Consider the following 13,882-nt stretch of genomic DNA (forward strand, 5'->3'; position numbering starts at 1 on the left):
GAGTGGTTTTCATGGACATTTTCACCAGCCACCTGAGACAGAGGAAGTAGCTGCCCATGTTTTCAGTTCACGTTAGGTTTAAGAGTTTCAAAGGGAGGCATGACTTGAGTGTTTGATGCACAGTTACAGTGCTCTTGAGAGCCCCAAAGCCTTGAAACATTTGGTGTTTCTAATTCATTTATGCAAGAGTATGTACAGAATAATCACCCAAATGGAGACGAGGTACCATTGTAGTAAAATGTACTTCATAAATACCTGCATTAAAATAAAGGGCATATTCCCCTTATTCTGGTATTTTCTGTCTGTAGTCAGAGATCTTCAGTGAACAGAGAATGCATTTTATTATCCTCTGAATTAAAAAGATGTGGATTTTTCCTATTAAAAAATAATAAATCTTTGCATACAAGTGAAAAGCCCCAAGTAATTTTTCTTAGCCTCTAATGATCCCCTCCCTCATAGATCCCTTCTGGCTCCACACCCTCCAGTTATTGTGCATCTCATTGTCATAAACTGATCTTGGTGGAACAAAATATAAATGCTGTAGAACCATCCAAATTACTAATCTTCTAGTGTACTGAAAACTGCAGTCTTTAAAAATCAAAATAAAGAGAAAATACTTTACTCAATTTTTAAGGCAGAGCCACTGAATTCAATATTCAGTTTACTGGTGGGACTAGTAAAGTTTTCTCAGAAATTGCTGCACTGCCAAATGGTGATATGTGAATTGTAATTGCCTGAAGAATAGTAGGAGAATTTAGACACTTTCTTTTTGAAATAACCTGATGCTCTGCTAGTGAGTGCTTTGTTTTGTCTTTGTAATAGTGCCTGAATGAGTGAAGATTCTGAAGTGCCATTTATGTGTATGGTTACTTTCCACATTGGAACTTTGTCTGTTGTCTTTTAAAAGAAGCTAATGTGAAAACCTGATCTGTTTCTTGGGAAGATTATTGTTATTAGCAAAATAAATAGTTTTGGAAGTTGCTGTTATAACTGAAATTCTAGATGTTGATCTAATAACTTCTTTTTTAATACCAGGTTTTTGGAACAGGAACTCTGATGTCTTCTCCAGAAGAACCTAAAGTGCAGCTGGCAAATGCCCACTTATTGCTTCCACACGTTCAAAACATCCAGGCATCACATGCACTGGTACAGTATACATTTCAAGTGGATTTGAAACTTAAATCTGCTTAACTACAAAAGATTTTTGACGTCAGGTTGTTGGGATGCAAAGAACATTAGCAAGAAATCCAAGTACCAGTGACTGCAGGAGAAAGATTGCAATATACAGGGTTACTGTGATTAGCTGCTTTTATGAGACAGTCTTTGGCATTTAAACTATTCACACTTGTTCTTCTTGGTGCTTCTGTGGTGGGGTGCCCTCTAAATTGAACTGGCAAAACTATTTGTGAGGCCCTGCTCTGACCAAACTGGGGAATTGGTCTGTCCTAAACAAAAAAATAAACTTTATGCCATAAAATTGAGAAGGACAGGAAGCTGTATTTGTTTTATTCTGTTTTTGACTTCTGGCCAGTTCCCTGTGCGAGTTTGCAGCAGGGCTGCACCAACAGTTTGCCACAGTTAAAAAGCTGTGGCAAACATCCATGCTGCATGGATGAGAATGGAAGCTGGAAGTCAGGCTGCAGCATCCCCTCCTGCCCCATCAGTGCTGAAGATACCAGCTTTGCTTATCTAGCTTGACAGGGAGCTCTGGAGAACACAGCAAGTTGAATTTATGAGGCATAAATATTTCAATTGAAAGAATCTTTAATGATTTCTGTCATTTGGTTGCAGTTGCAGGTGTTTTCATAGTCTTCCAGTCCATACAGAACCTTTCAAGTGAATACCTGATTTGTAAAATTGATCTTTCAGATTTCTTGTTGTATTATACACTGACATTGTTTTTCCTAAAACATACTTAGAATATCTTAGCATAACAGAATTTAACAAAATTTAGTATTTTATGTAAACATAAGGTGTGTTAATTGCATTTGTGATGTCTTCTGTTCTACCTGAGAAAAATTACCAGCACAGATTATATTTTCCAGTCTGCTATGTATGTGTTAGATCAATCATACCTCTGTCCAAGGATAATACACAATGTCCTTCTCCCCTTTCTTTTCCTGCATACCAGTCTCTTCCCTGTAGTCTCATGGTTGTGCTTTCTTGTGAACATACAAAGGCAGGCTCTTTCAAAGGAAGCAAAAATCTTCAGGTTTTGTAATTTGGGGTGCTAGAGGTAGAAGTGAGAAGGATTTTTTTGATGCTGTTTATGTCTGCATCTTCACATCTAGCTCAATTGGTTGTCAGGTAGTATCTGAAAGTTATATACATGCTTTTTCACAGTTAAGTCTCAATTTCTGAGTAGGGAAGCTTTGGGGAACATTTGACATTTTCCTTACTGTAGAGTGACAAACATTATCCTGTTCTTTATTTGTATGGAATACAAGTTTGAGGTCATGTTCAGCAGTGCAGCATGATACCACCTGGCACTACTCTTGTGGTAGGACATGAGCTGGGAGAGTGTGTTGACTCAGTTCTCCAAGCTCTGGCTGTAATTTTTCTGTGCTGTGCTGTAATTGAGGAAACACTCTTCACTGCATGTTAGCAATATGGGCAGAAATGCTGCAGCAGTGGAATGGGCTCCTCAACTGTTGAAGGTGATAGACAAGATCTAAATACTGTAGAGGAGCTTATGATTTAAGTTTGGGTTCATTTTAGAAGAATGTTTCTCTATGGCTAGCTATCCTCTCCAGAAGTGTCTTCTTCAAATCACTTTTCTTATATTCTGATCCAAATCCCATTAAAAAAATGGTATCCTATTTTGTGCAGTTTATATTTTAAGCTCAGAAGATATAGAAGGAAGAGAGGTTGATGAGGTTTGAGTGAGTAACTACACATGGACAAGCTGAAGGATACATAACTGTTACGTGTACAATGGAGGCTTGTAGTGAAAAAGCGTTTAAACCAAACCAGTCATACTCACTTAACTGTGCACATTTCTTTTCCCCTGTTTATTTTTAACTGACATAACATACCAGGGTAAATTCAGGATAGCATAAGCCTCATTTGTGCATCCCTTGTCACCTTGGGACGATTGAGTTGTCGCCTTGGGCGACAGTGTTTAGTTTGAAGGTGTCTTTACCTCTGAAGTCTACTGATAACTGCTTGGAAACCTCAGACAGAGAGCTGCATGGTGTGTGTCTATTTTCTGCCTCTGTTGTCTCCTGTTTTAAAGGTTGTTGTGTTTAAATTTTTCAGTAATACTGACATCCTTGGTCAACAAGGCCAGAAAAACTTTGGCTTCATTTAGTCCCATCATGTTAGGTAAAGAGACTTAGCAGAATTACTGGAGGCATTGTTACTCCAAATAACCATTCCTTTGACAGTTGGAAACCTACACCTGACTTCAAATTTAAATTGCTTTGTGGCCAGTTTATATTTAAGATGCACATTTAGTTTATGTAACTTCCTGCTTCTGATGCTTATACTCAGAAGCATTTGTAGGTGGCATGAGAACTTTCAGCTTTCACTTTGCCAAGCTGAACAGTCCATGCTCTGTAGTATCTTTAGTAATGGGCTGTTTATTTCTAAACCAAATTAACCACCCCTTTTCCAGGTTCTTCAATTTGTAAAAAATTATTTTGAAGGACAGAATTGTAAATAGCAATATGGATGAAATTGTGCCACTGTAGGGTGTTTGTGTTGGAAATATAACATATACCTTGCAATTATAGATGGAAGTTGGCAGTAGTGTTTCCATTGGAAATACAATATGCAACAGGTTTGTGTTTGAATTTTTTGTGGAAAATGAATTTCCGTAAATTTTATGGGCTGTTTTTATCTTTTAATGGGCAAAGCACAATAGCCTTTCTTTTTTCTCCTTCATTCCTGCATATTTTTAAGCAGAAACTTTTGAGCTTAATAAGAAATCAGAAAGAAAAGGCAAACTTGCCTTTTTTTACTGTTGAATTTTTGCATCTTTCTGTTGCTCTTTTCAAAGTTTCAGCTTTTGAAGGGTTCAAGACTAGCACGACCTGCCTGTGGTCCTGGATCCCAGGATTCCTGGGCTCATGTCTAGCTTGTTGGGAGGAAAGAAGAACTGTGTCCAACACTGAATTCGTAGTATGTCCACGTGGCCACTGAGCAGTGGCTAGTTACCACTAAGCTGTAACAGATGGTGGAGCCCATATAGGTCATCTTTGTTTACCCAGCTTCTGGGTGTAGTTTTCGCTATAGTTGCCTGGTTTTTGGCGTTGTTTAATATTTGGACAGCACTAACAGGGCAGCTGCATCACTGCCTCGCTGTGTTCAGGATAGTGGAAATGTCAGTGGAAGGCTGGCATGCAGGATAGAGGGTCTTACCATAGGAGACAGAGGTATCACTGCTGACTTCCCAGAGCAGTTCAATGTTTATGAACCAACGACTTGAGAAATACTGCAAGCACTGGCAGGAGCGTAACACTCCTTAAGCTATGTTTTGCACTGGTGGGCAGAGGATCAGAGAAGCAAACATGTACAAGTGTGGTGCTTGGGTGTGGAGAGGGAAGAAAGGAAGAAAGACAGTAGAGCTTTCTTGGTGTGCCGTCTTGATAACTGCCTGCACAAAACTGATGAAACTCTGCTGAATCATTATTACAGGGACAGCTTATTAACACCAATCAGAGTGGAAATACCACTTTAGGGCAGGGACTGTCCAGGACAGAAACTTTGAGGAATCAGCCTACAGGAGGAAGAGGAAACTTGTTCAGTGTTGTTCTTTTTTAATGATACTGTAGCCAAATCTCCAGAAAGTGGTTTGAACTCTACAGTTCTGATAATGACACAGGAATATATTCTAAAATCTTTTAGAGAGCCATGTGTGATTGAGACTTCATTGATGGGTGAATTGTTTTCTAAATAATTGCCTGCTGCACTGTCCCCCAGCGGAAATCCTAGACCTTTGTCGGGAATGACGCTCCTTGCAAACCAGATGGATGGTTCAGGTTTTTAGGGTTTTATTGAAAGAGGCCTCTATTTCTTTAAAATTTAAACTTGAGAACTTACCATAACTGTCAAGAATTTAATTTGTGTGGCTTCTATCAATTGTCTTTGTTCAATTCGTATAGGATTTGTGGGTGCAGAGTGTGTGTGTGTACATTCAGTTATGTCCGCCTGCATATCTAATACAAAATCGAGGCACCAGGTAATTAAGTGGCAATGGTTGTACCACTTTGCAGAGCGCTGCTGTGCCTCTCCTTTTCAATTTACCTTTGGTACAAAGATTTGCTGCATAACTCAGTTCTCTGGTCTGATTCATTAGCAATGACATTTACAGTATAAATAGAGTGCTTGCACTGCGGGGAGATAGTCCTGGATTTCTCTGACTGGAAACTCTGCTTCTGACAGTGTTTTCGTCTCAGATGCATTATCTTCAGGGTTAACTCAGAGCCATCCTGCCAGTGCTATAATACATTGGGCATGACAATTACGTATTATTATCTGCCTTAGAGAAATGCAAACCCATTTCCTTTTCTGAAGATAGCTTTCCAAAGAAAAATTTCCCCTAGAAAATAGATCAACATCAAATACATGCCAGTAGCATTTTTTCCTCACTCTGTGCGTTAGAAGTTTCAATTTTAAGGTAACAGCAGTTCCCGTGTTAGAATTATGCCAGGTCAAGAAAAACAAAAGCTGGAAAAATATGATGTAGCTGATATTTTTTAGTAGGGGTGTGGGGTCTTAAATTACTTTAAACTACAATGGCATTGAATAGGGGCTAACAAATCCTTATTTAGGACCATGGAAGCAGTAGTGTTCTTTCAAGAAGCAGTGAGAAGGGAAGTTCAAGTTTTATCTGATCAGAAAATGACCCCCAAAGTTGTAATCTTGCTGCCTTGTTAAAACACCATTAGCAGCCGTGGGTTTTTTTCCTGCTCTCACAATCTGATAAGGACAAAAAGTTCTGTAAAAAAAAGAAAGGAGTTTGCAGGGGTCGGAGTCCCTCAGAAAGCTGCACTGGGGACAGGATTTGGGTCGCTACTAACCACCTTTGCAGGGGCTACATCGCCCTCTTGTGTGAAGCCTCAGTCATTTTGGTATGAAATTCTGTTGAGTTGGGAATGTAGATATTGGCTTCCTTCTGACAGTGCTTTTATAAAACTGGAGCCTGTGAAATGCCATGCTTGTGCCAAATCTCTCTATTCCCGTACCACTGCCTGTTCCCTTCTTCCTGTCTACGTGGAGAGGTATGAAAATAGGGTGCTAAATACTTTCAGAAGTTCCTTCAGAGTTTTTGCTTTTCAGCATCAAATTGTTGAAATTCTTTAAAGTCAGTTTCATCAACACCTTCAAAAACTTGAACCTGCAGACACCCTACTCAGATATTTCAGTATTGCAAGAGAAGGAGAGGATGGGGTTCCACATCAGCCTCAAAATTAGTATGAAATTTAGCTGTAAGTAAGACACTGATAGAATGACAGGTCTGCCATTCTGATTCTGGCTTTTTTTTTTTTAATAACTTAGAATAAAGATACACTGTCTGCGCAGTTTGTGTTTGGCAGTGCAGATTTCCAGATAGCTTTCACGAACTATACTTGGCTTTGTCAGTGCTGTTGCCCTATTAGATTTATGAGTGCTTTACAAGCTGGCACAGTCAATGCCACCTATTCTTTTCTTTTCTTTTCCTATTCTAGTCAATAAAAAGGCAAAACAAGTATTTTCTGTCCACCCATTTTGGCATGAATATTATGTGTCAGGCCATGTCCAAGAAGCATTATGTTCTTGGCCTAGAAATTGTATTTCAGTATCCAATCAGCAAAGAAAATACACAGGAAACAAGGAAATAAGCTTTTATATTACACACAAAGGCTCTGTTGAATACAGTTTTTTGGCATAACAAAATTTATACGAGTTCTCATGCTGATGCTGTATAAATATTTTATAATCATGTGTAATAATAGTTTCATAAGTATATACTGATGGAATTCTGAGATTTGGAGATTGCTGGGCTACTGTACAGATTAATTGTATTGAAAAAATTCCTTACATTGCTGCGTTGTGTATATGAGGAAGCAGTTCTATTATCTTTATAAATTATGTCGTGTGAATTTGATTTATATAACATTTGAAACAATGTGCTTGATGTTCACTCTTTTTCTTACAGACAGAAACTATGAATGCCAGTCTGTTACGGGTTCACCTTGAATGCAGTTTACCTAATGACACATATCAGCTAGTTAAGGTATGCTTTATTACTATTTTATATCTAAGTCTTCTTATTTTAAGTCAAACTTAAAGGGACACTTTCCAGTGCTCCAGAAGTTTTAGCAACAATGCAGTTTTCAGTGACTCAGTTTGAAGGAGAATTGTGCTTTTCTAAAACTGTATCTGTGATACAAATTGTCACACATATCACACTAAAATCTTCAGGAGAGGAGGAGATGAAAAAAGATACCCACCACCCCATAAATCTCCCAAAACCTGAAACCAAAACCAGTCCAACAGTCTAAGCATTCTGGTGTGTAGGTGTTGTACTACTTACGTGAGGCACAAAAATGATTAGATTTCTGTAATTTCTTTTGTCCAGAAACATTTCACAAGTGTCTGGTTCACACTGAGAGGTGATCAGTGAGCTGAGAGGCTGAAGCCTGGGCTGTCTGGTTTGTGTTCTCAGGGATTGTGGGGGCGGCCATGGCGCTGGGCAAAGCTGAGGAGGGGCGAGTGTGTTAGCAGCAAAGCCCCATCCAAAAGCACTGAGCTTTCAGGACAGTAGGTCATCTCCTTGTCCTGGGCAGTGCCCACTGAGTGTCCTCTTGCTGTCTCTCCTCAAGTGTCCTTGCCCAGCAGGGGGGTGCTGGCTCACTGATGGCTCTGTGGGGTGTGCTGTTGGGGCAGACACAGCTCCGCACTCGGCCAGCGGCACTTCTTTCAGCAGGAGTGATGAGGCTCAGACTCCGTAGCTGTGTTCCTGGATGCTGCACATGGCAGCAGTCCTGTGCTGCTTCGCTTCCCCCTTCGGTTCTTGCAGTGCATTGAGGTGCTGGAGGTGCATCTGCACCTTGGAGGCTGCATGGAGTGTGGCTGTCTGCTCTTTGATCAGAGCTTGCCAAGGGTACACCCTGCCTGTGCTCCAGTCTCCATGGCAGCCTCCTCTCCTGCTCCTGGAAGCCATTTCAAGTGCTGAGGGTCTCTTTGATGCTGTGTGAGGTGGGAGCTGGCATCCCATCCTCAGGCACTTCCCCAGTCTTGCTGTACTTCCTTGTGGCACTTGAGATTAGCTGGAAGTGTTTTGCTGTACTTCTGAGAACACTTCACATGCCAGTTTTCTCCTGCTCCTCTGTCCTGAGCAAATTAGTCCTCCTGGTAGGGCATCAGAGCTTGAGTTTAGTGACCCTTGTGGTTTGATGCAGGACCAATTTATGTTATTCCCTGTTGATTGTCTAGTTCTGTTTTGCTTTGTTTGCTTTAATTTTTTTTGCAAAATGGTATCTGTGTCTTTGTAGTTGCTATTTCTTAGCTGTGTTCACAGCAGCCACTACTAGATGGAACTAAGATTCTATTTGTATTTTTCTGAAGTATTCTAGCCAGACAGCAGTGTTTCCTATTAAGAATTGTACATGTATGTTTGTTTTCTTAAAATTACTTCAGTGAGAAATGGAGACAAAAACACAGGATTTGGAAAAATTAACTATAAACAGACCAGTGAACATGAACTGTCTTCCTACCATTAAGACACATGCATCAGTCTGTTTATGGCACATTTTATTGAAGGCAGAGGATTTAACAAAGGAAACTGTTTTGCAGTCCCTGAGGTGAGACTGACTGAGACAGTTTATAAATTTACATTCTCTCGAGGTTCACTGTCCTTTTTTAGTTGTTTTTGTCTTTGTTTTTGCTGTGCTCTCTGTACCTGCACTATGTTTGGTTTCTGCTGAGATTTTAGCAAAGGTCCTAATCACTTCTCTTTTGCCAGCACTTTGGTGCTGGAAACCTTGTCTCTTAGATAATACCTTTGATTAATTTCTCTAAGTACCTTATTGTAATGAATTTTTTCTGTTTTATCCCCCATCACACACACACACCCCCCATATCCCTTTGTCTCGCTCCAGAGTTGCTGTTTTATGTCCGATGACCCAATGCTGCTAGAAATGAGCTTAACAGTAAGAGTGGAAAATGCCCAGCAAGATTTCATGGAGCACAGACAATACTTACTGGAGAATCTTTTTGTAGTTTATGTAGCAATGGAAAGAACAAAGACCTCAGGTAAGTCCTATATCCGCCTATTAAGTGTAATACAACTTGGTTTTATATGAAGTTTGCAGTTTGATACCCTAAATTGAATCGAATTCAGTGACAGCTTAATTTCACAAGTAAGGGAAACAAAGTAAGTTCAGTTAAACACCGCTTGCAGAGAATTTCTGTGGGGCAGAGTTATCATAAGCAGAGTTTTCTTCATAAAGGTAACAGTTGTAAAGTTGTAAACCAGATCTCTTTCATTCTTCAGTCCCTTTATGCTTATGCATCTGCTTAAATAGTATGGAAAGATGACATGGTCCTTTGAATTCTCCAACTCCATTTCTGGTTTCCCATTAATTAAATTGACCATAATGGGATTGTGAAGGCAGAACAGTTTATACAGTACTGGGGATAGTAGCCATTGTGGAAAGTAGGGTAATGAGGTAATACCGATGTGCACATATTTGTTCTTGTAAGCTAGAATTCCACAGGCAAAACAATCAATTCCTTGCAGTTTCTTTATGCTGCAAATCCTCTAAATCCAGGGGATTTAAAATTATTTATAGAGCGTTGCAGTCTATTAGGATAGCTTTTTTTAAGACGTTTCTGCCAGTTTTCCTTTCTGATTGGAGAAGAAACTGCTTTAGAATCCAGATTAAAATAATATTTTATAACATAGTAGTTGAAAAAAACATGATCTTTTTGTCTTTTGAGAAATGAATTTCAAAATCTAGTCACAAAACAATGGATACAATATATACAAAACAATATCTACAATATGTACTGTTTCCCTTGTGCCTGTTCTGTGATGTGATATTTCACAGGGCTGAAACTGAAATACCCACTGTATTTACCCACTAGTTTCCCTGCCAGTGAGATGCCAGGGCTTTGTTATGTTGAGTTGTAGATGTACATTTATTCTGATGCTGGTAGAAAATTGTTCCCATCTGTTCTGTCAAGGGTGCTCACTGTTAACACTTTCGGTGGTTAAAGTACTAGAAGCATGCTTTTTTTAGGGCTGTTTTCTTTTAAATGTGGTGCAGTTAACAAGTCCTCTCTGTGCTAGGCGTTGGTCCTATAAGCCTTTTAGACTAGCTGTTGGTGGGAAGTTAGCACCTAGAGTGGGACAGCAGGTAGGCAGGGTCTGCGCAGGGGAACTAAGCAGCTGGAAAGGCTGAAGGGGAGTATGTGCTCTAAACAGCTGTGGGATATGTAGAGCTCATAATCAACACCTTGAGCCCTCCTTTGGAAGCTGGCACTTGCAGTCTTGCTTTCAAGCAGCTGAGCAAAGCACACACATTATTAGGAATTGTGGCTGGCCAGGTTGGAAAATATCCTTTCATGTCAGCCTGCATATATTGATTTAATTCAAGCATAAGCAAGGGTGAAAACTCACATTATCTTCCCTGTAGAAGTGACTGTAGTATGATGGTCATGTTATTCTGTCCTGCTGCTCTTCTTTTGGTCCTCTACATCTTCCTGGTGTCGTGTGGACGAGAACGTGGCTTTGCCAGTGACGAAGGGTGGTTACCCAACACAACTGTATCCCCTTAGCAGCTGCTGAAAGCTGTGTTTACCCCTGTCTCCTGTTGTTTTAGGTAATAGTTTGCTACCTGCCAGGTGATAGGACCATTCCTGATTTGAGCCCAAAGCCCTGAAGCCAGCTTCACAGTATGTCCTGGGAGTGCTTGCATTTTAAAGCAGGCAAGCCAGGATCTTGTTCAGCTGTGTGTGATACACAACAGTTTTTACTGGATTCTCTCCTGCTGTTGATAGACTGGCCCTTAGAAAGTTACTTCATCATCAGCTTTTCTTCCCTTCAGCTGTTAACTTTTGTCTCCCTGCCCCTTGGAAATGGGGGAGTTGTGCTCTATCTAGGATTTAGGGGATAATGAAGGTTCCCTGTTTGAGCTTTCCTTCATATTTGTGGCCAGAAATCTTGTTGAGTGAATTTTTACTCCTCTCTCAAATGTTTGCCAGCTCAAGATGTGAATGAATAGTTCTTCCTTTTTACAAGGGTGTCTGTCACACAAAGATTTTAAAATTTAAATTGAGATTGCTTTTCATACGAGTATCTGACAAAACAAGAGTGTTTCCATCCTTGGTGAACTTACCTCGGTATTCATTCTTTTGGACAGGTCATTCATCAGTAGATGTGTATATCATGCATTCTGGAAACAGCATTGTGCATATACAGGTAATCATGGACTTCAGGAAGTCATAACTTAGGGTGTTGAATTTGATTGGGGATTTAGCTTTCTCTAATAGCAGATTGATTTTGCTGGTGGCAAATGTCACACTTCCAAATTTTTTTAAGAATGCCCAAATGTCTAATAGATCTTTGAGATGACATGTTGAAGTTCAGTGATAGTGTTTTTTTTTTTTAAGACTTAAGAGCTGTTAAGTTGAATAAAAATGCATGTGTTAATTTAAAAGATATGAGAAAATGGCAGATGGTGGCTTGCAAATTTGACAAGAAGATTGACTTATACTTGTGCTGCAACACTAATAATGGTAGTACTGCTACAAAAATCATTTGTCTTGTCTTCATGCAGGAAATACGACAGTTGTCACAAAAAGACACATCACCTGTGGAGTTTGAGCCACTACTGCTATCTTCATCATCTACTAACTTCACAAAAGTCGCTTCTATTCCTTGTAAAGGTAACATATATTTAGAGATACTATGATTAAACAGGATTTGATGGCTGAAAAAAGGGTATATTTTTTCAGCAGAGACCCTGAAAGATCTCAAAATCAACTTGTCTGGACTTTACTGAGAAAGAGAATGAATTCTTCTTGCTAATTGTTTTCACCATCTTTGTGTATATGTGGTTCCTCTTATGCTGCTCAAAGGCTGTAAGCTATACATGGTTGAAAAAGGGGAAAAAAGCCATTTGCTAAAATGTTAGCTGGTTTTACAATAAGCATAATTATTGAATATGGTTTTTCTACATCCTTTTATAGTTGATGGGTTTTTTCTGTTTCAAATACGTTTTCTAAAAGACTATTGTGCTTGGGTGGTCATTTTCTATAACATTTCTTGGCAGGACCATTGAAGTGGTTTGCCTGAGACCAGACGTGTTTGTGGAAGAGCAGAGATTGTCATTTAAGCATTTCTGACTCCAGCCTGTTTCCTATTCTGACCACTAGACTGCAGTGTACAGACTTAAAACATTTGTGAAACAGGCTGCTTTAATAATGACATTGAGACATGGTTTTCCTAGGAAAAACATGGGTGGATAAGAAGAAAGAAGGGACTATTATGTTAAGTGATTCTATTATTCAGAGCAGTTTTTCATTTATTAAAAGGAGGCAGTGTGCACTGATTAATAAGAATCTATGCCAATGACATGTAGTTAAAATTGTTCAGGTTGCTCTTTGCAGCCTTGTTGTGTGTGTATTTTTTGAAGGTGTTTAGCATTCACGAATACTTAAGCCAAGGTCTGAAGCCTCTGAAAATCAGGACTTAAACAATTAGGTGCTTTACTCACCTGTGGGAGGATTGCACCAGCCAAGGTTCCCCGTTTTTAGCATTCTTGCAAACTTTCCTGTGAAAATCACTGTGGATATGCTTCTGGCTAATGTATTCTGTGTGTCTGATCTTTCCCAGCTGCATCCTGTGACAGTGAAAGTCCTTACTCTGACAACAACAAGAACAATCTTTTGAAAGGCACTACAACACTCAAAGCCTGTCTTTTCTGTCCTGTGATGGAAGGGTAGGTTGCAAGTGGATTTTTGTTTGTTTGTAATGTTCACTGATATTATAATGGAAATACTGTACCTTACTTTTAAGAGAGTAAGCTAACGTCCTTTATTCCAAGGTCAGTGAAGAGGCTTCTTCCTAATGTTGCTGTGTTTGCTAAAACAAACCTGTCACATCTCAAGCAATAGTTCTGTATTTCATCCCAAGAAGAATTTCAGGACCCAGTAAGAAGATACACCTTAGCAGCTCATATCATATAAATGTTGCTTAGTCTATGACAAAATTTCCAGCATCTTTGTTAATGCAACGCAGAAGCTGGATAGTTTTAGAAAAAATGTGAAGTAATTTCTTTCTTCAGTCATATTTTGCCAGTTTTATCCAGCCTACTATATCACAAAGCAGTGGGCAATGTTGTACTATAGCATAACAAGAAAGTAGAATTTTTGCTTACCTCTTTTATATGATTCTTGTGATTTTTCTTTTTTTTTTTACTCTCATGTAATTATTCCCAAATAAATAATTTTGTTCTTCTCCATAAAAACTTAGAAGAGCCTCATTATACGAGAATGGTACGGTATCTTCTCTTGTATAGACCACTTGTTATGTACTCAAGGACAATAGCAGGTGTATTTATATTTTTTCTGTATTTACTTACAGGTATTTTGATGTAGATCCTTCTGCAGCATTGTTTCATATAGAACCACATCATAATACTTCAGGATATTGGTCTGTATGGTTTACAAATAATTTTTACTTCAGCATTGAACTGAATGAAGTCTTCATAGCCAGAGAAACAAAGAACATAGTAAAGGTAAGCTTCATTTCTTCTTCATACAATGTTCTGTCTTTGATTTAAAGATACGGACATTTGACATGCAAAATAGGTTCTTTGAAAAACTCTGTGTTCTCAGAGCTGTTTGGAATTAGTTAAAAATGTATATGTAAATGTATATACAAGTATAT

At 39.1% G+C, this 13,882-nt stretch overlaps 1 protein-coding gene across 5 annotated transcripts in view; it reads left to right on the plus strand.

Annotated features, from left to right (window-relative positions):
- The window catches only part of TMEM131L (transmembrane 131 like), a 79,247-nt gene that overhangs the window by 37,855 nt on the left and 27,510 nt on the right, over nt 1–13,882 (plus strand). For 4 of the 5 annotated variants that reach the window (XM_085058540.1, XM_085058542.1, XM_085058541.1 and 1 more), the window contains exons 7-13: nt 1,036–1,146; nt 7,142–7,219; nt 9,087–9,240; nt 11,352–11,410; nt 11,769–11,877; nt 12,827–12,932; nt 13,577–13,730. In XM_085058540.1, the coding sequence (XP_084914666.1) occupies nt 1,036–1,146; nt 7,142–7,219; nt 9,087–9,240; nt 11,352–11,410; nt 11,769–11,877; nt 12,827–12,932; nt 13,577–13,730 (771 nt within the window). Of the gene's footprint in view, nt 1–1,035; nt 1,147–7,141; nt 7,220–8,625; nt 8,790–9,086; nt 9,241–11,351; nt 11,411–11,768; nt 11,878–12,826; nt 12,933–13,576; nt 13,731–13,882 lie in introns of those variants that run through there. The other variant, XM_085058543.1, reaches the window with a different exon arrangement.

This window comes from Lichenostomus cassidix, chromosome 4 (assembly GCF_008360975.1).
Source record: "Lichenostomus cassidix isolate B80296 chromosome 4, HeHo_3.0, whole genome shotgun sequence".
In the NCBI taxonomy this organism is placed as follows: domain Eukaryota; kingdom Metazoa; phylum Chordata; class Aves; order Passeriformes; family Meliphagidae; genus Lichenostomus; species Lichenostomus cassidix.